Genomic DNA, 22,168 nt, shown 5'->3' with positions numbered 1-22,168 from the left:
TTTTGGATATGGACTTGTCATTACTCATAACTTATCTCAAAGAGATGGAAGCAGGTTACTTAACTGAAGAGTTAACTTGAAATATGAAGTGAAACACAGATGATGCATTGACTGAATCGTCTCACCTGCTAATATCTATCATGTGTGAGGTTGCTATGTTTTAGGTTCCGTACATTCAAAGAAGCATTTGAACGTGGCTGCCTCTCCTGGAGAAAGTTGGAATCTGGAGTAGGAGGCAGAAATAAAAACACTGATTAAAGTATAGCGTGATAGATGCAGTGCCAGAAACACAGGCAGAGTATTTATAGTACTGAAAACAGAGAGCATAGTTAGTTTACCTGAATGTGATAAATTGGCTAGTTTCTGTCTAATAATTGAGGCAAAATTCTTTCTTCTTCAGCCTCAAAAGATGCCAAATAAATTTCTTAGGCCACAGTGAGCTATATTATAGTTCTCTGGATTCTGACCCAACAGTCAGGTTATCCCAATACTGTACACATTATTCTGAGTAGACAAGATGAGATAGATGGAAAGTTTTTGGTAATCTTTATATGAATATACACATTTTGTGTGGTTTGTACCAAGGATTCAAACAGTGATTTGCTCAGAGATGCCCAGTAAATGTTTGTTGGAATAGCTAGGAGACTTTCTTATTTAGGTACTTCTCATTTACTTTTTTAATGTGCTAGTTAGTTCATAAATTATGAAGTATTTCCAAGTACTTAGAAAATATGCAGAAATCTCTGTTGAGAAGTACGAGGATTGGATTTGAGTGTACGTTACCAGAAGAATGTATCTGCTTACATCAGGGTTCATTTGCAGGACCCACAGTGCTGGAAGTCTTTAACACCCTATTGAAACATCTGCGTCTCAGTGTGGAATTTGAAGCACGTGATTTACAGGGAGAATCTATAAGCAGTGCCAACTTAAACACAAGTTCCAAAGACAGTGACGAGAAGATTGTGCAGAATGCTATCATCCAAACAATAGGTGCGTACATTTCACTTTTCAAATTATTCTGGAAAACAGCAATTCAGAAAGCCCTCACAGAAGGTACTTGTCTCTTACGGGACATTAGTCAAAGGTGAATGATAGCTTAGACTTTTAAAAGAACTTTCTGTTTGGAAAATAAACAAACATGAGAATACGACAAAGAACACTGTATATACCCTTCACCCAGATTCATCTATTAATATTTTATGTCATTCACTTTATCATTTCCTTTCTCTCTCTGTCTGCCTTTCTCCATCCCTTTCTCCATTTCTCTGTGTGTGTATGTATATGTGTGTATATATAGATATACACACATAAGCACATATATAAATATATACATATAGAGAGACATAGATACATACATATACACATCTACATTTTTTTCCTAACCACTGGATGGTAAGTGCATGGCTCTTTACTACAGATTATTTTTCCAAAGAATAAACCAGAGTACTCTTACATAACCAGAGTACAGTTATCAAATCAGTAAATTTAACTTTGATACAGTACTTTAGTCAAACTTTCATATTTTAGTTTTGTCATTTGACCTGATAATGTCCTTTATAGCGTGTTTTTCCTTAGGTCCAGCATCCAGTCTAGGATCATTTAGTTGTGATGTTTCTTTGGTTCCTTTAGTTTGGAACATTTCCCTTTTATGATATGGGCATTTTTTAAGACTATAGGTCCCCCTGACCCCTCACTTAAAAAAAAAAATCCTCACATGGGTTTGTCTGCTGTTTCCTCATGATTAAATTCAGGTTATGGGTTCCTGGCTGGATACTACGTAAGTGATAGTGTTCTTCTCAGATTATCCCATTCGGAGAAGTACACCTACTTCTCGCTGGTGATGTTAGTTTTGATCACGCAAAGTCTTGTTCTATTTCTCTGCTGCACAGTTTCCATTTTCCCCCTTGCAAATAATAAGCAGTCTCTGAGAAGATACTTTTAGGCCATGCAGATATTCTGCTCTCCATCCAAACTACCCCCTAGATGTAGCAACCATTCAAAATTCTTAGCTGAACCAGAGTCTTTACCCTCCTGATGGTTACAAAATGATGGTTATCAACTTGCCACTCAGGGTTCATTGTAAGCAAGAGCCCCTTTTTCTCCCTACTTATGTATGTAGGAATACATGTGTTTATCTATTTAAATACAGTGGTATGAGCTCATGGATTTATATTTTTATCTTCATAATTTATTCTGTATTTATTAAATTATTATTTTGGTGGTCAAACTGTTCCAGATTTGGCCAGTGGAGCCCCTATTTTCTATATCTTTGTAATATCCCCCCACATTTCTTTTAAGCACAGCCTTAGGTTCATTTTATACTTCCTGCCCCAATCCTAGAATCAGTCATTTCTCTAAGGAGCTGTGGTTCCTTTTAGTGGGGAAAGGCACTAGAGACCAGGATCTGGGTACTGATACTCAGGCTTTAATATCATATGCTTCCCCCTCCCCTCACACACACAGAGGGTAAAAGGGTAAAGAGCTTACTTAAAAAAAAAAAAAAAAAAGAAAGAAAGAAAGCCATGGGGAATTTTTTGGGAAATTAAATGATCAGACTGTATATAAATACAAATTAAAGCAATCAAACTCTTCCTACTTTAACCCTCCTCTTGCAATATTTTCTTTAGAGTATCCAGATCATATTTTAATGTAACTGTATGATTTCTAGGATAATTTCCAAATTGAGTTGTATTCTTGGGTTTAGTACCTAATCTCTAGTGGTTGCTAATAGTTTCTACTAATAATAGAGTCATATAAGTGTATTCTGGAGCTCAGTTTATGCCTTTTATTTGAGTAATATCCTACCTATGGGCGACTTGTTTATAATAGTCCTTTGGAATATTTAATACAGAGTTTTCCTTTGTTTATTTCTCAAGTTTTATGGATATGCATACATGCATTACGCATCCACATTCAGCACCTTTTTATTGAACGTATTGCGCTTAACACCAGGCCATATGCTTGGGCTTCTTGATGCACGTGACTCCTACCTTGTGGATGCCTTTGGTTGATCTGCTTGGGGTAGTACCTCTGTTTCGCCTAATCACAATCTCATCATGTGCATAGAAATTGTCCTCATTAGGCAAAGGCCCGGGGTGTCTGTGACATTTTAAGATGGTATATCAAATCAGCTAGTCTTGTTTTCAGAGAATTAATTTAAATTGCTGTAGTGACTTCTAGTTAATTCAGTGTCACTGTTTTACTCTAGAGTATTTAATTTATTGTCTCTCAAGTATGTTGTTATAAAACGTATATACCACAGACAAGCAATATTTCTGTGACATAACACATTCAGAATAACGTGAAAATTAAAACATGAGAGAAAAACAGTGCAGTGTGGCACAGTGAATAAGACTTTTATTTAAATCACACTTCTGCTTTCCTCAATATTTTCTTTCAGAAGTTCTCAGTATTCTTTCTTTATCAGGTCACGTGAATATCGGTGGGACACAGAACAGGGCTGCTGTAGCTTTTGCACTTGAAGACAGGAGGCAGTTGGCCAAGCTCGCTCTTTTAAAATAATGCTCTGCTCTTTTGGGGAGGCACATTAGCACTTCTCTTCAGCAGTTCAAATACAAACAATGGGAATAGAGAATGAGTTAACTTTCTGGCTGTCCTCACAGTTGACTTGTTGGAAAATTTCCATCTTTGTGGTTAATGACCAGCTTGCTTGGAACAGAAAATCAGTGACCAGTTTTGCACAGTGATGAGGAACATATCTAAGTGGGTTCTTGGAAAGTTGAAAATACCTTATAGAGAGGAAGCAGAGCGTAATAATAACACACATAGGCTTTGGAAATGTGACTAGATCTCACCTCAGGTCTTAGTGTTAGCTGTGTAATTTCTTGTATGAATTCCTAACCTCTCTTATCCTAATTTCCACAAGACGAAACTGACACAAATAATAGTACCTAGATTCATAAGGTACTATTATTTGTTGCTGTAAGGATACAAATACAAAGTAGCTTCTTACCCCATAAATATGTGCTCAAGTGTTAGGTAGAATAATATACTTTATGCTGATTGAATAATGTTCAGATCATGAGATTTTTGATTGCTAGAGTATGTTATAAAGAGAAATGAGTTTTACTCCTAGATCTAATCAAAATGATAACTAGAACAATTTGAATTTATAGAAAGAGATTATTAACTCCAGTAATACAGGCTGAAGAGTTAAGTTGAAAAACTAATTTACTCTTAAAGAAATATTGAAAATGTAGGTTTCTGTAATGATTATGTTGCATTTTAAGAAATGATCAAAAAATAGCCAGGTTTTAATACCTGTTCTGATCTTTCAAAGAAACAACAGGGTTAAAAGTTTGAGTAAGTGATTATTAAGTGTCCTAAGTCTTCTGTGACGAGGAAGTAAACTTTACAGAGCTATAACAGATAAATTCAAAATGTGCACAATACCCAAGAGTTCCTTGAGAAAAATGACAAATAAGTAAATAATTTGAATTATGTATATTGAATTAATACTGAATTAACCCACAGTGTTAGACTGTAAACCTGGCTCATTATAATGGCATTCTAGAACATTTCAACAATCCTGGGGAAGCCAAAGTAGTGGCCTAATTATTGACTTTCTTACTAGAACAGGAATTTAGGCTTACAAAATGGGAACAAGGGTTTCATCAGAAATACTACCAAAAGTTTTTTTTTTCCTTTCTCTAAAACTCCAGTCAATTCAAATTGATGATTTGCCACTGTTAACTGTATGCAAAAGACTTTCAAACATTTCTCTTAATCTAAGTATTAGTCCATTATACACATCTTATAGTGTACATCATTAAATGATTTTTACCAAAGAAATTATAATATCTTTAGACTTACATGTAGCTCAAAGACATCATTTTACCACATATTGAAAGCTGTGGTTAAAAATATATTATGATTTTTTATTATATGGAAAAATAAACTTTTCTATTTGCAAAATTTATCTTAATATTTTTATAGGATTTTTTGGAAGTAACCTACCAGATTATCAGAGGTCAGAAATCATGATGTTCATTATGGGGAAAGTACCTGTCTTTGGAACATCCACCCATACTTTGGATATCAGTCAACTAGGGTATGTGTATGTAGTTGTTCTGTGTTCTCAAACTGTAAAGTTGAATTTGATCTTATATCAAATTTTATCTTATATCTATAAAATGTTTTGTCTTTTTACTCAGTAATAAAAGTCCTGTGGTGTTGTTATGGCACTAGATTGCTAAGCAGTTGAATCAACATTGCATGCTTGGGTGGGAGGAATTGGGAGACTGGGGTTGACACATATGCATTGTTGATACTGTGTATAAAATAGGCAACTGATGGGAACATACTGTATAGCACAGGGAACTGTGCCTAATGCCCTGTGGTAACCTAAGTGGGAGGGAAGTCCAAAAGGGAGGGGATATCTGTATACGTATGGCTGATTCGTTTTGTTGTGCAGTGGAGGCCAACACAACATCGTAAAGCAACCATACTCCAATAAAAATTAAAAAACAAAACAAAAAAAAACATTGCATGCTTTTAGAATCAGTTTTCAGTATATCATAAATTCTCAAATTTTCTTATATTGGCTAGGTGGAAGGTCTATTCAGCCTGGGCATTTTCTATATATGTAGATTATTTAGGGTAAAGTTTCAAGTTTGTCACTGTGGAAGGAATGTTTACTTATTTCTAGAGTTCTAGAACTGAAAGTTATTTTAAAGATCATATGTCTTGGCCCCCTCCCCTCATTTTATAGATTTGCTTTGATTTTACAACATGCTAAAGCCTTAGTTTGTAAATATGTTTGTATGTTGCTAATTTAATAAGGAAATGATACTCTTATTTGACTTACATTTATTTGGCCATTAATTAGAGAACCCTTTCTTCATTTGTTAATTCTTTTTTGAAGAACTATTTATATAAGAATTATTTAGGCACATTCTTACCTGCTTATTAATATATGTTAAATAGATATTATGTCTGTCAGTTATATTTGCAATAGATCTATTCTCCAATTTATAGTATCTTTTAATTGAGGTTGTTTTGTTGTGTATTCATACAACTGACTTTTCATGTCATTACATGTAGAGGTCTGTTTCCTTTGAGAGCCAATAGCTTTTTAATTTTCTTTGTTCAAATTTGATTTATTTCTTAACATATAACCCTTTAATTCATGTGAAATTTACTTTAGAGTATAAAGTGAGCCTTGACTTTAGCTAGTATGAAAATAAAATCTATATAGCTAATATGAATAGAGTTTTAAAATCAATAAATAATAATGTAAGGAAATGAAGTTAATTCCTATTAATAAGATAATACCACTATTTTGTATATTTTAGGGATTTGGGAACCAGGCGGATTCAGATAATGTTGCTGAGATCTTTACTTATGGTAAGGAATTTAAGACAGGTGAAGAACACACTTAACCCTAAATTATTAAAGAGGTTAAAAGAATAGCTTCACATTATCAGTTTCTTTTTCTTGTATTATAAGATAGTATTTACGGTAAGTTTTTTTTCTGTGGTTTATATACTTGAATATTATGCTTTTCATTCTTTAAAATTTTACTTTTATTCTTAATTCCTCACTTCTCCTGTCGTCTTATTTGATCTTCATAATGATGAAACATACTGAGAGCAGGAAGCATTGCCATTTTATAGATGAAGATGCCTGGGCCCAGCTAGAGCCAGATTTGTCAGTCCTTTCCTATGTGATCTTTGCTTTTTTATTTGTATCTTGTTTGAGAGCTCCTTGCCTACTCTGATGATATAAACACATTTGTTTGTATCTTCTTACGAAAGGTTTAAAATTCAGCTTTCCATATGTAGAACTTTGATCTGAGGTTTAATTTTGTATGTGATATAAGATATGGATATATTTAAAATTTTTCTAGGTGGGTAGTAATTGTCCCACCAATTTCTGCTCACTTATAAAATCACCTTTATCCTGTAACGAGTGCCCAAATATAAATGTTAGATGTTCTATATATGCTAGTAATCCTGAATATAAATAGAGATTACCCACATGAAATTTCATTTGGTCCTAAGCCTTTTTATTAAATAAATTCCCTGAGTAAATAACCTTGTCTCTAATCCTAATTGTACTACATAGTCAACTGAATGAATTTCTATGTGGTATGGTTAAACTATTTAATAGCGTTAAAGTATATGCTAATTAAAAGCTCCAACTTCAGACATAGGGATACACTCAGAAATGTCACATCAAATAAAGAATAAAGTACAGCTTTCCAAAATGAGAATGCTTTCCTATTAACCTAAATTGCTTAATTTAAAATAAAAGAATTATTTGCCATTTTAAAAATTTCAGGTCTTACCTGTGTTATTTGCTGCCTGGTCTCCTTATATCCATTGAGGACTGACTACCTGTTCCATATATTCGTAGTCTCTCTGAGCCTCAGTTTTCTTTTACAAAATGGGGGTACACTAATGCCTAGCTTCATAGGAATACCGTAAGGATGAAGTTAATACACATATAGTGCTTAGATTCATGCCCGGCATATGGTGAATGTGTGCTATTAATTTTATTAACTCTATGAATGATGTTTTTGTAAATTCAGTAAAATCCTCATCATCTCACAAATTTCCTTTTAGTTTTTCCTTCAGGCTTGTTCCATACTTGCTGTTTTCTCTAAGCTTATGGTTCTTATAAAACAGCTTGAGAGTTTTACCAAAGAAGGACTCATGACAAAGGTTTTTTTGTTTGTTTCTTTGTTTTTCCTCCCTATAATCAGGTAACCTCTGGATACAAAGCAAAGACAATAGTTACTGCACTGCCAGGGTCTTTTCTGGATCCTTTGTTATCACCATCCCTCATGGAAGACTATGAACTGAGACAGTTAGTCTTGGAAGTAATGCATAATCTCATGGATCGCCATGACAATAGGGCAAAGCTTCGAGGGATCAGGTAATGTGCTATTTGAAAATAGGCTTAATGGTAATGTTTTCAGATTTCTATGTTAATGTATTTAAGTATTGTAATTTTTTTAATCTAGGATTTTCAGGTTTTATTAATCCAGAATTTTATTTAATTGGTATTGTGACAATTTAATTATTAATATGTTTTAAGATAGTCAGTGTTGAAGGTCTTTTAATGTACTTTCAGAGATCTCATCTACTAGTAATCACTAGTTACATAAATTTTATTTTGGTTTTGCTTTAAACTTAGGAATGACATCAGAAGTCAAGATTACTTTACGCAATTCTACTTGATTAAACTTGGTAATTCAGTAGTATCATTACATATAGGCTTATTTAAAATGCTCATTGAAATGAGTGTTAAATAGTTCAGACTCCTAAGTATAGCTGATTCATCATATAAGATATGATATAACTAAGTGTGCTGTTCATTAAAAATGATGCATTGATTGTCTCTAGAATAATACCAGATGTGGCTGACCTAAAAATAAAAAGAGAAAAGATTTGTAGACAAGACACAAGTTTCATGAAAAAGGTAAGATTATCTTCTGAAAAAGAATGCATGACTTAAGTTATAGCCATTTGAATTGTTAGGTAGTTTTATATTGATCGATAACCTTAAAATGAAGCCATAGCATTTTGGAGTTGAAAATCTGAAGCCATCTTCAACTCCCCACATTGCCACAACTGTCCTGATGGCGTCTCCTCCGGCCTGCGTTTAAGCTTTGGGTGGTCAGTCTGCTGTGATAGTTCCAGATTTCTCCCTTTGAGTAAAATGTCTGTGATTGCTGCCCTGCCCTCCTCCCCACCCCAAACACAAATGTTGCTTTCGCTTTTAATGGGTCCTTAATAGACAGCTTCAAGCTTTTGAGAATACTTATCATCATTGATTAAATACATATAATGAGTATTTAGTGTGTATTAGGCATTATTCTGTGCATTATTTGGGGTATAAAGGTCAGGTAGGCAGGATCTCTGCCTGTATAACTAGTATTTAGCTAGATTATCATTACGATCACTTCAGTTTTGTAGACGTATTGGCAAATGGCTGAATTTAGAAAATTATGGCATCTAAAGTTATTTAGTATATCAAATAAACTTTCTGTGCAGTTATTCTTCATCCAAAGCTTGAGCACCTAGTATTGCCAGACGTTGAGCTCAACATTGAGAGATACAACAGTAAGCATGCCATGTGTGCTAACTGACCTCAGTATAATCACAGTTCTGGTGGATAAATCACAGTTTTGGTGAGCCTGGATCTTTAGAGGTGCAGAGAACCACAGACCTATAGGAAGATAGGTACAGATATCTATAATCCCTGATCATCTTTGGCTCTTTGTCAGACCCCGCTTTCTTCCTGTCACCATCTTTTATTTTTTTGTCCTTATCCGTTAATATCGATTGCTGTGTTTCAAGTTAATGGCCTCACAGTTTAAAAACTTCATTTGAAAAATAATTTACAAACTATCACTGTTCCTAAATTAATGTGAATAAAAAGAATTCTTTTAAGTTTGACTGTATTGTGTATGAAAAAAGTGGTTAATAATAGGTCAAAGACATTAACTCTTTCCAAGTTTTATTTTTTTGATATTTTATATCATCTAGTTAATCAAAGAAATTATGCCCCATAACTGAGGAACTTTTAATCGAGTGATAGAATGAGTTTTAAAAATTTACTGATAGTTAATTTGGGGTGTTTTTACTTTAACATCCTGACATTAAGCAGTCCTGAACTTTGGGACTGGATTGATTTTATTTTATCTAGTATGATAGAAATAATCCTTTGTGCTTAATTTTGCTAGCCAATCAGTTTGAAAGAGTATGGTTTAACTGAAAGGTTAGACTATTTATTCCTTGTTAAAATTTGAATCAGTAAACTGTTCTCTGAATTAGTTTTCCTTCCATTTTATAACTTAAAATAACCTGGCTAAGCATTTGTTACCATTAGTATAAACCATTTCTTTAGTATATTTTTCTTTAGGAACAATCTGTTCACATTTTTCCTTTATCAAATTTTATTTTTACAATTGGACACCCTTTTTCATTTACTTTCTAATTTTATCAGTAAAAATGTTGTTTGGTTTTCATATGCAACTTTAACTAGCCACTTATGGAAGTTTCAATGAAGACCTGAAGAAAAAATATTGAGGTCTGTAGCCAGGGGACTGTGGACTGCCCTTTGGTTAAGAGAAGCTTGCAGTTTAGAATGGACAGTCCCTTTGGCTTTTCCATGCAAGCATTATGTCCAGGCAGCTGTGTCTCAGATGACTACCCAGCCTAAAATTGCTCCTTCTGACTGTTTTAGGGACATCTTAGACATTGGATCTAAGTTTGAAAAATTGTCCCAGGGCAGGGTGCCCTTACAAATTACATTGGGAGGTGCCCTTTCAGCTCTAATATCCTAATGAAGGTATATTTCCAGATAAGAGAAAACAGCTGTTTCCACTCAGCTGTTCCAAACAGCTGTTTCCTCACCTGCCAGGGCTACTCTCCTAGAGCTAAATTCCTGGCAGAATGTCACTGTATGAAAGAGCTCTTGTTAGTGTTTTATCAATTAAGGATTATGTAGAAAAAAAGTACTTCTGGGGCTTCCCTGGTGGCGCAGTGGTTGAGAGTCCGCCTGCCGATGCAGGGGACATGGGTTCATGCCCCGGTCCAGGAAGATCCCACATGCCGTGGAACGGCTGGGCCCGTGAGCCATAGCCGCCGGGCCTGTGCGTCCGGAGCCTGTGCTCCGCAACGGGAGAGGCCACAACAGTGAGAGGTCCGCGTACCGCAAAAAAAAAGAAGTACTTCTTATTATGAAATGTAAAATATATAGGCATTATTATTTTAATTACTTTTAAGTGAACAACAGTACAGCTAAAAGCATCCCACATGCCCATCTTGTTTACAACTCCATCTTCTCCCCAAGAGGTAATCACTGTTCTTGCTTTCATGAATATTATTCCTTGCTTTTTTTCCCTACAGTTTTGCCACCTAAGTATATCAGTATATCCCTGAACAGCACAGTGTCGTTTTATCAGTTTTTGTATTTTGTGTGAAAGGAACCATACCTTATATATTCTCTTATGTTTTCTTTCTTTCATTTAGCTTTATTTTGGTGAAATTCATTCACATGTGTAACTTTATAGTATTTTATGACGTGAATATACCACAAGTTACCCATTCTGTTGGTGGACATATGAATTGTTTGCAGTTTGGGTTTGTTATGAACAGTACGGCTATAAACATTCTTGTCCATGTATTGTGCTGTATATAACTCTCATTTCTCTGATGCCTGTAGGAGAGAAATTGCTGAGTAATAAGTTATGCATTCTTCAAATTTACTAGACAATGCCAAACCACTTTTTGAAGTCATTATGTCTATTTGCACTATAATATTATAATACGCAATGTTAGATCTTAATTTTATCTAATATGGTAGGTATGTAGTAGGTAATTTTTAAAAAATAAACTTGAATTACTAAGGAACCTGAAGTTTAAACTCTCATGTGTGTAAGCACTGCTTTAATGGTTGTTAATGACGTTTAGGAACGTCAGATTTAAGAATAGGATTGGAGGTCATGAAGAACCTAGGGGCAAGAAGGGAATAAAGACACAGACCTACTAGAGAACGGACTTGAGGATATGGGGAGGGGGAAGGGTAAGCTGTGACAAAGCGAGAGAGAGGCATGGACATATATACACTACCAAACGTAAAATAGATAGCTAGTGGGAAGCAGCCACATAGCCCAGGGAGATCAGCTCAGTGCTTTGTGACCACCTAGAGGGGTGGGATAGGGAGGGGAGGAGGGAGGGAGACGCAAGGGGGAAGAGATATGGGGACATATGTATATGTATAACTGATTCTAACACAACATTGTAAAGCAATTATACTCCAATAAAGATGTTAAAAAAAAGAAGAGAAAGAAAAGGATTGGAGAGGGCCCAATACATAGACTGTTATACACCAGAGTATAGAATCTTTTGAGAGAGAGACAAACTCTGGGTTCAGAAAGATGGAAACCAAAATGTCAGCTTCAGAAATAAAGAGGAATCTGTTAGGAGAGCATACATAGCTCTGTATCTGTAGCCAGAAAACCCCCCCACTTGCTAATACTGAACCACAGACCTGAACAGACTTATTTAACCAGTCACTGGCACAGCTGGAGGACTATGGCCACCCTCACCTGGGTAGGTCCATGTGCATGTTAAATAGAGGACAGAGCAAAATGCATACCTTTAAAGACAGGCTGGCTTCCGGAGACTGTGCTGCTGTTGCTCATTTCTTTCTCCTAAAGTGAGGAAGCAGATGAACCTTCTGAGAAACAGAAACTTGAGCTTGGAGTGTTAAGCTCAAGCCCCTCCACGTGGGAATGAGCAGGCCTTACCCTGGCTGCACATTACAATCACCGGGGGAGCTTTATGCTTTAAAAACACCGATGCCTGGGCTTCACCACTGACGGGTTAAATCGTATCGGGGGTGGGCAGTGGTGACTAGTGGGGAGGAAGCATGGTGGTCCTTCCATTTCCCAGTGATTGTAGCTTACAGTTTGTGTCGAGAACCAATGCAACACGTTGAGTTGATTACCACATAGTAACTTGAAATGGGAAAAACTCTCATTTCTGTTAGCTCTCACTTGGCAGTTAGACCTATACCCAGGAATGCTTTAGACAGCAAGGCTTTTATATTCTTTATTAACATATTTAGATTAGTTTGGTTTACAGGGGACCCTCTCGCAGTCCCTGGGGTGTCTGTAACCTCTCCCCTACAGATGGGCTTATAGATGTGCCATCGTCACTTCAGACAAAAGTGTAGCAGAACCTGGAGATGCTCTTCCCTGGACAGCTCTTAACTCACCTCACAGGAGGTTGTTCCATAAGGCAGGAAAGCCTGAGTCCATTTCCTCTCAGCCAAATGTTCTTATCATTGCCAAAGCTCCCGTAATTCTGCCGTTCGTTTCAGTTTTTCTCAAATCAGTCTATAATTTGCTTGTCTTTTCAAATTAGTATTAAAAACATTTTCATTGTTTACACTGGAACTACTTCTTACTTGCTGTTTTTACTTGTTTGTCCTCAACTCCAATATTAGTTTATAGTTATATATTGGTGTAGTTATTGATGTTAATAATTGGAATATAATTTGACCCTCCGATTATCAGCCTAAATCTCTTCCATGTTAAGTTATGTAATAAGATAGCTACGTTTTAAGAGGTTATTATATATGCATGTAAAATCTGCCTTGCTACATTTTAAGCAAAATTATCTTTTTCCTCTGTCATTCCCCTTTTCAGAATGGGCAACAACTATATCGGCACATATATTTGGGCTGTAAAGAGGAAGACAATGTTCAGAAAAACTATGAGCTACTTTATACTTCTCTTGCCCTTATAACTATTGAATTGGCCAATGAAGAAGTGGTTATTGATCTCATTCGATTAGCCATTGCTTTACAGGTATGTTTTCATAACCTCTCCTTGAAGAAAGGATTCTTTCATGAATTAGACACCATCTTTAAAATATTATTGCCTTTATCCAAGGACATGAGTTTTTTAAGTGAGATGTCTAGTTTTAAATCTAAAATACTCAAGGCTATGATCCCATTCATTTATTCTTTTAACAAATGTTGAGTAAGTATTGACTGTGTGCTAACTGTTGTTCAAAGCCGCAGGAGTACTGTGATGAAAAAGACAGCATGGTCCCTGTGCCCATCCTAGCGGGGAAGATGGTCGTTAAATAATAAGAATTACATATATGTAGCTGTTTAATTGGAGTTTAAGTGTTACGCAATCACAGGACAGTATGCAACGAGAATATATATATTTATTTTTATATATCTTATATATATTCTGCCCACGCCCACGTTTCCTTTAGGAAAGGCTTTCCTAAAGAACTGTTTGAATTGAGAGATTTAAGTCTCTTATAAATGGGCATTTATTCTCTTTTTAGAATTTTTTTTTAAAAAAGCTTCTTATAAGGGGACATTTTTGTTAGCATTCCAGACTACCTGCAGTTTTTTAGTATAATCATAGACAAAATGCTAATGAAGCGTAAGACCTTGATCTGTCAGTGTTTGTTTTTTGGTTTTTTATTAAAGGACAGTGCAATTATCAATGAGGATAATTTGTCAATGTTCCATCGTTGTGGAATCATGGCGCTGGTTGCCGCATACCTCAACTTTGTAAGCCAGATGATAGCTGTCCCTGCGTTTTGCCAGCATGTTAGCAAGGTAATGTATTTAGAAAAGCCCTCGAATTTGACTTTTATACAAAAGTGGCGGATTTTCTTCCAGTGATGATTATTTTTAATTTTGATGATTATGTACCAAATTATTAAGATAATGCTATAAAAGTATGCATGACTTTTTCAATAGTGACAAAATCGACACTACAGCTCTAACTCTGACTAGTGTTATGTTTTCTTTGATGCCTGTTGTTGTATTGGAATTTTTCTGTGTAATGGTTGAGTAGAATATATGATTTTCTTCTAAAATACTTCATGTGATTTCTTATATAATTGTTTTCCTTTTAAACCATTATGAATCTTAGTATCTAATATTTCTTTAATTATACTGTTTTTGTTGTTATTGTTTTAAACGAATCTACTTGAGTTAGATCTCAAAAGTTGAATAATTAATATGCCTCTCAGAGATTTGTCCTGTGTCATTCAACTGTATTTAGCTTTCTCAGCAGTGACTCATTAAATAGTTACTGGCATAATTTAGTATACATTTCAGAGCTCCTAACTTACTACCTGGCAGAAAAAGTCCACTGTAGTTTTTATTCTTTAAAAACATCTTTCAGGGAGAACCTCATTTTTATGAAATTGGAAGCACATCTCTCAGTCCTTGCTAAAATGTAGGTTTTTAGAACATTCTAAGAAGTAAAACTCATTCATTCATTAAACAAATGTTTGAGTGAATATTTGACATCTGCCATTAGAGATACAAATGCTATGAAAGCAGGGTCCCCCTCTAAGTGGCTCCCAGGTGAGTGGAGGAGCCAGACTTCACAAGAGCGCTGAGACCACCTGCCCGTGCTGCAGAAGGTGGTGCAGAGGAGCCGGGACAGCGAGGACCTGGCGCTTGTGAAGGCATTTCCCACATAGGGCATTTGAGAAAGTACAGCTTCTAATCCCTCTGTAGTAGGCTTAATCAAATGTAATGTATCCTCTTTTTTTTTTTTTTTTTTACAACCTGTATTATTTTACTATCACGATTTTGTTACCTGCTGACTTTTTTAAATAATAAATGTGAAAACAAAATGAACTCTGCTTTTGGGCTCTAAATGTAGCTTAAATTCCAAAATAAAATGATGGTATTTCGTATAAATGTTTAGATTCTGTTTCTGTATTTTTAGTTTTCCAAACTTTTGTGGCAGGGTCCTGAGGAGTGAGGTTTTTGATTTTTATTTTGTTTTGTTTTTGAATATTTTTCAGGTTATTGAAATTCGAACTATGGAAGCCCCTTATTTTCTACCAGAGCATATTTTCAGAGATAAGTGCATGTATGTTAATTCTTTACATTTTAAGGAGGGGCACTGACTTGGGAAACCAATCAGTGATAATTACAAAGGAGTAAACTACTGTTAGAATAATTTTCTGGTGTTTTAAAATATTCATCGTTTTATGTTTCTGTAATTTAATTCATCTAACTTGTTTCTCTTGCTATAAAAGTTCTTGTAAAGTATAAATGTAGACTCATGAACACATGGAATCAATCTTTGATGAAAAAATTTATCTTACCTTTTTTTAATATGGAAGTATATCTCTTAAATATAGCATGTTCTGATATATAAGTGAACACTCCTTTAAGAGAATACAATATCCTGTTCAAGATTCTCAGTAATAGACAACAATATTAATAAAGCTGTAGGAGAAACAATGTATTACGGAAAATCAGCGTTATACCCTGAATTTTTTTTTTGCTGTCCAAACAAAAAAATACATATGAAAAATAGTTTATTCAAACTTTTGGGCTCTAAAACCAGTTTAATGTTGAAAGCATGCACATAAGATAATATTAAGCAGTTTGAAAGGAAATTGAAATCGTAGGTCTTAGCCAGGTGCTTCCTATCACTTAGTTGGCTAATATCTTCTTCATTAACAGTCAGGGGGCTTCATTTTTATTTTCTTCTCTCAGTAGATTTTTAATTAGCATGAAAGTTAAAGCTGAATTTAGTCCTCTTCATCATTTAATGTGTGAATACCAGTGGAATCATGTAAGGCTGACTTCACCGTTGGGACATTACTGGGGAAAGAAGCAGCAGAATGCTTCATATATGGGTCCACATAACCATATGTTTTTAAAGAGCTCAAATTAGCCACCTAAAATACACTGATTTTTCTGTTACTAATTACAGTTTAAGTTGCATTTATATTTAGGCCTTGATCTAAAATGTTTATATGTTAACTTATTTTTGCTCAGTAATTTAAATAATACTAAATGACTTCTTTTTTTGATCAACTTGACAGGCTTCCAAAATCTTTAGAGAAGCATGACAAAAATTTGTACTTTTTGACCAACAAGATTGCAGAGTCACTAGGTGGCAGTGGCTATAGTGTTGAGAGATTGTCAGTACCGTACGTACCACAAGTAACAGGTAAGAGGAAGGTAATTAGAACTCTTACTCTAGTGATTATGTGTCAGCAATTTTTCTCTTAGCCCAGTTAGAAGGTTAATTATGTTTGTATACTTACTAGCTTAAGAGAGTTTACTTCTATTTTAAAATTTTGCTCTTGAAAACCTTTAGTAAATCTCTAAAAACATGTATATGATTTTATCATGAGCATATTGAATCCTCAAGTGATTATCGTTATTATACTTCATATATTATTGATACTATACTGAATAATAATATCCTTTAAACAGAGAAGCAAAGTGAGATCTTTACTCTTTAAGCAATATTGTGTTTAACTTAGGGAAATTGGTGAAAATTGTTTAGTTAGTGATTTGTGACTATTGACCTTAATGAATTAGGTAATTTTTGTCATTTGAAAGACTACAGACTATTTGCTATATAAAGAAATCTGCAAACTTTTTAAGTTAAGAATATGTTTCCCTCTGTGCATTATGTATTTCCTTCTGTTCTTTTCATTGCCTGAGATAATTCTGTTTTGTTTCAAGGCAAAACTGCATGGTGTCTTGCACTCAGTTTTTACTTTGAAAACTAAAATCAAAGAATTTTTATCTTATACCTTCACTTTCATTTGATGACTGTATAAATATTAAATTTGGTAGAAAAACTAGTTCTTCCTTTGGGGATACCTCTGTTCTATAAGAGAACTGTTTGATTTCAGTTAGGTAGTTTTCTGGATTAATCACTAGAAGTAACACAAGCTTTGGGAATAGCTATCTTTTTATAATGTGGATCCAAAATATATACATTTATCACAATGATAGTTGTTTATAATAGTCTGAGATGTTAATGAAAGATTTTGCATTTTCTTTTAAATTCCATAGTATAGGAAATTCTATTCCTCATGAGTTCCTTGGGGAAATAAAAGTGCTAAGAATAAAACATGAGTAGAGCTTTGTAATTTAAAAGAATTTTTAAAACAGACTTTTAAACTATTTCATTCTTATAACTTGGATTTAGCTCTCTTTCCTTCCGGCAAAAAACCTTATAAACCCAGGCACAAGTGCAAAGGTAAATCCAAGTGTCAGTTTGGCTTGCCCTTTCCCTCACCTGTCCTCTAGGAAAATAGCTTAATACAGCCTGCCTTCTAGAAAATGGAGCCAGTGGCCTGTATATTTTATATAGCTGTGAGTTCAGTTATTATTTTGCTCTACCTTCCCCATAGCTGTAGTTTATTTTCACCCCTTGTTATTTCCTTTTACCCTATTCCTTTAACTGTAAACAATTTTTAATGAAAATTATGGTACTTTCTTTAACAAGTGGTTTGCTCTTCCCATTTCCTCCCACCCCTGAAAATGATATATTCTCTTTCTTAATGTCTCCCTATCATTGACTAGGAGAATTCTGAGTATTTCAGCATATACTTAGTTACATAACTGCACAGAAATCCCTCAGTATAAATAAGGCTTTTCTGATTTATAAAGATTTTGCTAGTTTAGAACCAGTCCGTGGCATGTGTGTCCTGCCTTAATGCAGAAAGAGTCAGAAGATACAGTGATACTTTATGGGATAATCAATCAGTTATTAAAGTTTCTTTTTGCTGTATAACCATCAGGTATCCATTTTTAAAAATAAGGGATTTAAGAACAATATATCAAAAGAAAAAAACAAAATAGTTTGTTGTGTATCATGCATATGCCCCCATCATCATCAAAATGCAGCTGCGGTTCATTATGCGCGGACTGTATGCCAGTCACTGTGATAAGCACTTTGTATTCATGTTCTCAGTTAATCTGTAACATAGTTTGCTGAGGAAGGTAGCACTGTCTTTGTTTACAAATGAGGGTAGTGAGACTGAAACCACTAGAATTAACTGCCTTGCCTGTTCAGTTAGGTGCTTAATAAATTGATTTTTGCCAACTGTGTGCTCAAAGATTGTTCAGTCATCCATATTGATCCAGGTTTATTTTTTTATGCATTCCACAAACCTTTACTGAGAGTCTACTATATATATCAAGCACTTTTCTGACTTTGGGGGGTGGAAAGATGTTAAGATTCAGTCCCTACCCTCAAGGATTGAAATCTGGAGGAGAGGGCTTCCCTGGTGGTGCAGTGGTTGAGTCCGCCTGCCGATGCAGGGGACATGGGTTCGTGCCCTGGTCCTGGAAGATCCCACATGCCGCGGAGCGGCTGGGCCCGTGAACCATGGCCGCTGAGCCTGCGCGTCCGGAGCCTGTGCTCCGCAACGGGAGAGGCCACAACAGTGAGAGGCCCGCGTACCGCAAAAAAAAAAAAAATGTGGTGGAGAAGACAGACAAACGATTGAAATATAATGGTAACTGGTTCTAAAGAAAGAAGAATGGTCTGCCTAAAGCTTACTGAACTGTTGGTGACTGACATATAGTAAGTGTTCAATAAATGTTAGCTGAGTATTGCATTTTCCTTTTATCTCAAATCAACCTATAATTTGAGTTAATAGCATATGTCTAGGTGTATGCTAAATGCTCCTCTATGAGGGGGTACAGTACTTAATGAGTATTTGCAGTGTGCCAGCTGCTGTGCAAACAGAAGCAAAAATGAACAAGACAGAGGTTTCTGCTTTCACAAAACTTATAGTCATTCCTAATGGGTTCCTCATCTGGACCACAAAACACAGAAGATGACTTTTTTTTTTTTTGCGGTACGTGGGCCTCTCACTGTTGTGGCCTCTCCCGTTGCGGAGCACAGGCTCCAGACGTGCAGCCTCAGTGGCCATGGCTCACAGGCCCAGATGGCACTCTACCAGTTTTATTCGAGATGCATAGGCACTTCACCAGTTTTATTCGAGATGCATAGGAAAGATGGCACTTCACCAGTTTTATTCGAGATGCATAGGAAAGAAGTTAATTCATTATACAATTTGTCTAACAGGACAGTTGCAATATGCCTTAAAGGCTATGATCAGAGAGGTTTGGGGTCCTCAGGCAGCGCCTAGGAGAGTGTTTGGTCCAGGTTTGGTGAAACGGATGTCTTCCAGAGGAAAAAGTCCCTATGATGAGCCTGAAGCAGGTGTTAGGCAAGTGAATTGAGTTTCATGCAGAAATAATAGCATATGTGGAGGAATGGAGGTAGGCAAGAACATGATTCTTCAAGGAATTAGTATAAAGTTAGTCTGCTTGGAGTGAATTGGAAGAGTAGGGTTGGGAATTGTAAAACTGGATTAAATAGTTTGAACTATCCTAAAAGCAATGGGGAGTCATTAAATGATTTTAAACCGGATGGCATGATAAGAGTTGCATTTAGAAATGTTACTCTGGTTGTAGTTTAGCAAACTGAAGACAGGACAACCATTTAGAATACTCTTCAGTAATCTCCAGGAGAGATGGCAGTGACCTGTACTAAGGAGGTCCCAGTGCGAATACAGGAAAGTGAGTGGACTCTAGAACACTGCAAGAGAGAATCTATAAGCAGTTGAGTGATACGGGGGCACAGGGAGAAAGGCAAAGATTTTGTCTAGGGCTCTACCATGGACATTTGGGTGCTTGGTACAGCACCAGGAGGAAGAGCTTGTTTGCTGCTTCATTTGCTTGCTTTTTGTTGTTTCTGTTTTAGGAGGGACGGGTGGTGTGACTGGGTTTAAGTGAAGAAAGAAAGAAGTATGCATTTCAAATGTAACTGTTTATAAGTAGTTTTGAATCTTGGGTGATAGAAGGATGGACTTTTTATTAACAGAAATGAATAGAGAAGAGGGGGTAGTTTTGGAGCTCAGCCTTTTGTTGAGTGTCTTGGACAATGGAGCATCCAGGTATGGTAGGGGTCAGGACTGCGTTTTGTGTGAGAGATTAGAGGTTATGATGAGAATTTTGAAATTAGCAGTATAGGGAATTTTGCAAGAGCTTTCAGGAAAGATGACTTCTCAAAGTGAAGACGTGAAGAGAGAATAGAATGGCTTTGTTCTACCCTCGCTATGTGGCCTTGGGCATAACCCCTTAATCTCTCAGTGACCCCATATCCTCATGTGAAGCGAGGACCATAGCCCTGAAGCCATTTCGCTCAAATGGGATATATACATGAAAGTGCTTATAAAAACTGCAAAATGCCATATCAATATAAGAATGGTATTAGTATTTTTTAATGTCTTAATTTTCCAGTTGGCATTTTGAATTTTGATAATTTGTTTTATTGATTAAAAGCACTTATAACACATGGATGTCTTTATCTGCTTTATCAAAACCTCCATTATTTTCCAACGAATATCTGCTTATAGAAGTATTTTCATGTATATATCCCATCTCTCCTTGTCGAGGTTTTGTTTTAAAGCTTGTTTTAGAAATAAAAGATTGTCTCTTATATTACACTTTTTTTTTTTTTTTCGTTACGCGGGCCTCTCACTGCTGTGGCCTCTCCCGTTGCGGAGCACAGGCTCCGGACGCGCAGGCTCAGCGGCCATGGCCCCTGGGCCCAGCCGCTCCGCGGCATGCGGGATCCTCCCGGACCGCGGCACAAACCCACGTCCCCTGCATCGGCAGGCGGACTCCCAACCACTGCGCCACCAGGGAAGCCCTACACTGACTTTGTATTCATGGTGACAATCGTTTTTTAGGTTCTTTTTATTTTATAAATATGCATTAGCTCTAGATGGAATTTTGTGTTTTTCTATAAGACCAAAAAAGTATATCTGTATAAGTAATATCAGCATTAAACTGACATTTTAAATTTCGTGTAGATAAATTATCTGTGAAATTTCATTTTGCCCCAGTTAGCTTTTTCATTGAATCTGAATGGTATAGTAGCCCTAATTACATTTATGATTTATTATATACAGTTAAGTAAGTTCCTACCTCTTATTTTTTATATAGCCATAGAAAATTATATTGAATAATTTAATGTAGTTCTGTGTTATACTTGTATTCAGACTGTTTTCTCTGTTCTTTAGCCATCTGAATGCAGTTATATACATTACACACAGATACACCAGGTGGCAGCAAAATATCGCTGAAGGACGTTAGGCCTCGCTCTAAGTATTACTTCTAAAACCCAGGTTCTAATTAAAAACAAAAAGAAGAAACAGTGATTACCATTGTGAACGGCAGATTATAGGAAGTGGAGAGGGAGAAGGGATGGGAAAATGAAAGGGCATAGAGAGTAGTGTCTGGGACTACCCCAAACCAACTTCAGGAAGGGAAGCAAGGGCCTCCCGAGGGGGTGCGTACATCAGACACTGAGATGGTGACAGGGTAGTTCTCGAACTGGCAGGACAGTGCGGTCCACAGAGGCTGCAGTGATGCTGCATTTCAGCAGACTTTGAAAGGCAGGTCAGGAACCGATGTGGGCGGCCCATGGAAACAGGAGAGTTATCTTTGGTAAGCTCTATTTTGGAAAGCTTACTTTTGTGTAGATGTACAAGATATCTGATGATAGGTGTATCTGGGCTTTTTCTGTCACCTACAAGCAGGTTGCTCTATAGGTCAAAAGAAAGAACTTTCTGAGAATATAGTATTAGAGTTTCCCACTGAATTTCATTTTCTTCCCTAATCTCTGCTCATTATACTTCCCTTCTGTTCTTGTTGATTTTTGTCACTCAGTAATCCCTCTCCTGCCTCTGTACTTCTCCTTTCCTTTTTATTTTTGTCTTAGGCTTCAGTTTGACTTATCTCTGCAGCCCATCAGCCTTTGTATATTAACCTAGAAAATCTTGTGTGGGTGGGAAGCAGGCTGTTA

General features: G+C 36.0%; 1 protein-coding gene across 10 annotated transcripts in view; it reads left to right on the top strand.

The window, feature by feature from the left end:
* Nucleotides 1–22,168, top strand: part of EFR3A (EFR3 homolog A) — a 200,544-nt gene that overhangs the window by 55,346 nt on the left and 123,030 nt on the right. For all 10 annotated transcript variants that reach the window (XR_003793450.1, XR_003793454.1, XR_003793453.1 and 7 more), the window contains exons 10-18: nt 823–990; nt 4,957–5,071; nt 6,315–6,366; nt 7,727–7,899; nt 8,370–8,445; nt 13,187–13,348; nt 13,990–14,121; nt 15,330–15,397; nt 16,365–16,492. Coding sequence is in view for 3 of the 10 variants with exons in the window: in XM_029222422.1 (XP_029078255.1) it covers nt 823–990; nt 4,957–5,071; nt 6,315–6,366; nt 7,727–7,899; nt 8,370–8,445; nt 13,187–13,348; nt 13,990–14,121; nt 15,330–15,397; nt 16,365–16,492 (1,074 nt within the window). In the remaining 7 variants the exon portion in view is untranslated. The remainder of the gene's footprint in view (nt 1–822; nt 991–4,956; nt 5,072–6,314; nt 6,367–7,726; nt 7,900–8,369; nt 8,446–13,186; nt 13,349–13,989; nt 14,122–15,329; nt 15,398–16,364; nt 16,493–22,168) is intronic.

The sequence above is a fragment of the Monodon monoceros genome, unplaced genomic scaffold, assembly GCF_005190385.1.
Source record: "Monodon monoceros isolate NGI ecotype Baffin Bay Population unplaced genomic scaffold, NGI_Narwhal_1 Super_Scaffold_14, whole genome shotgun sequence".
Classification (NCBI taxonomy): Eukaryota; Metazoa; Chordata; class Mammalia; order Artiodactyla; family Monodontidae; genus Monodon; species Monodon monoceros.
This window is presented reverse-complemented; position numbering and strand designations above follow the sequence as displayed.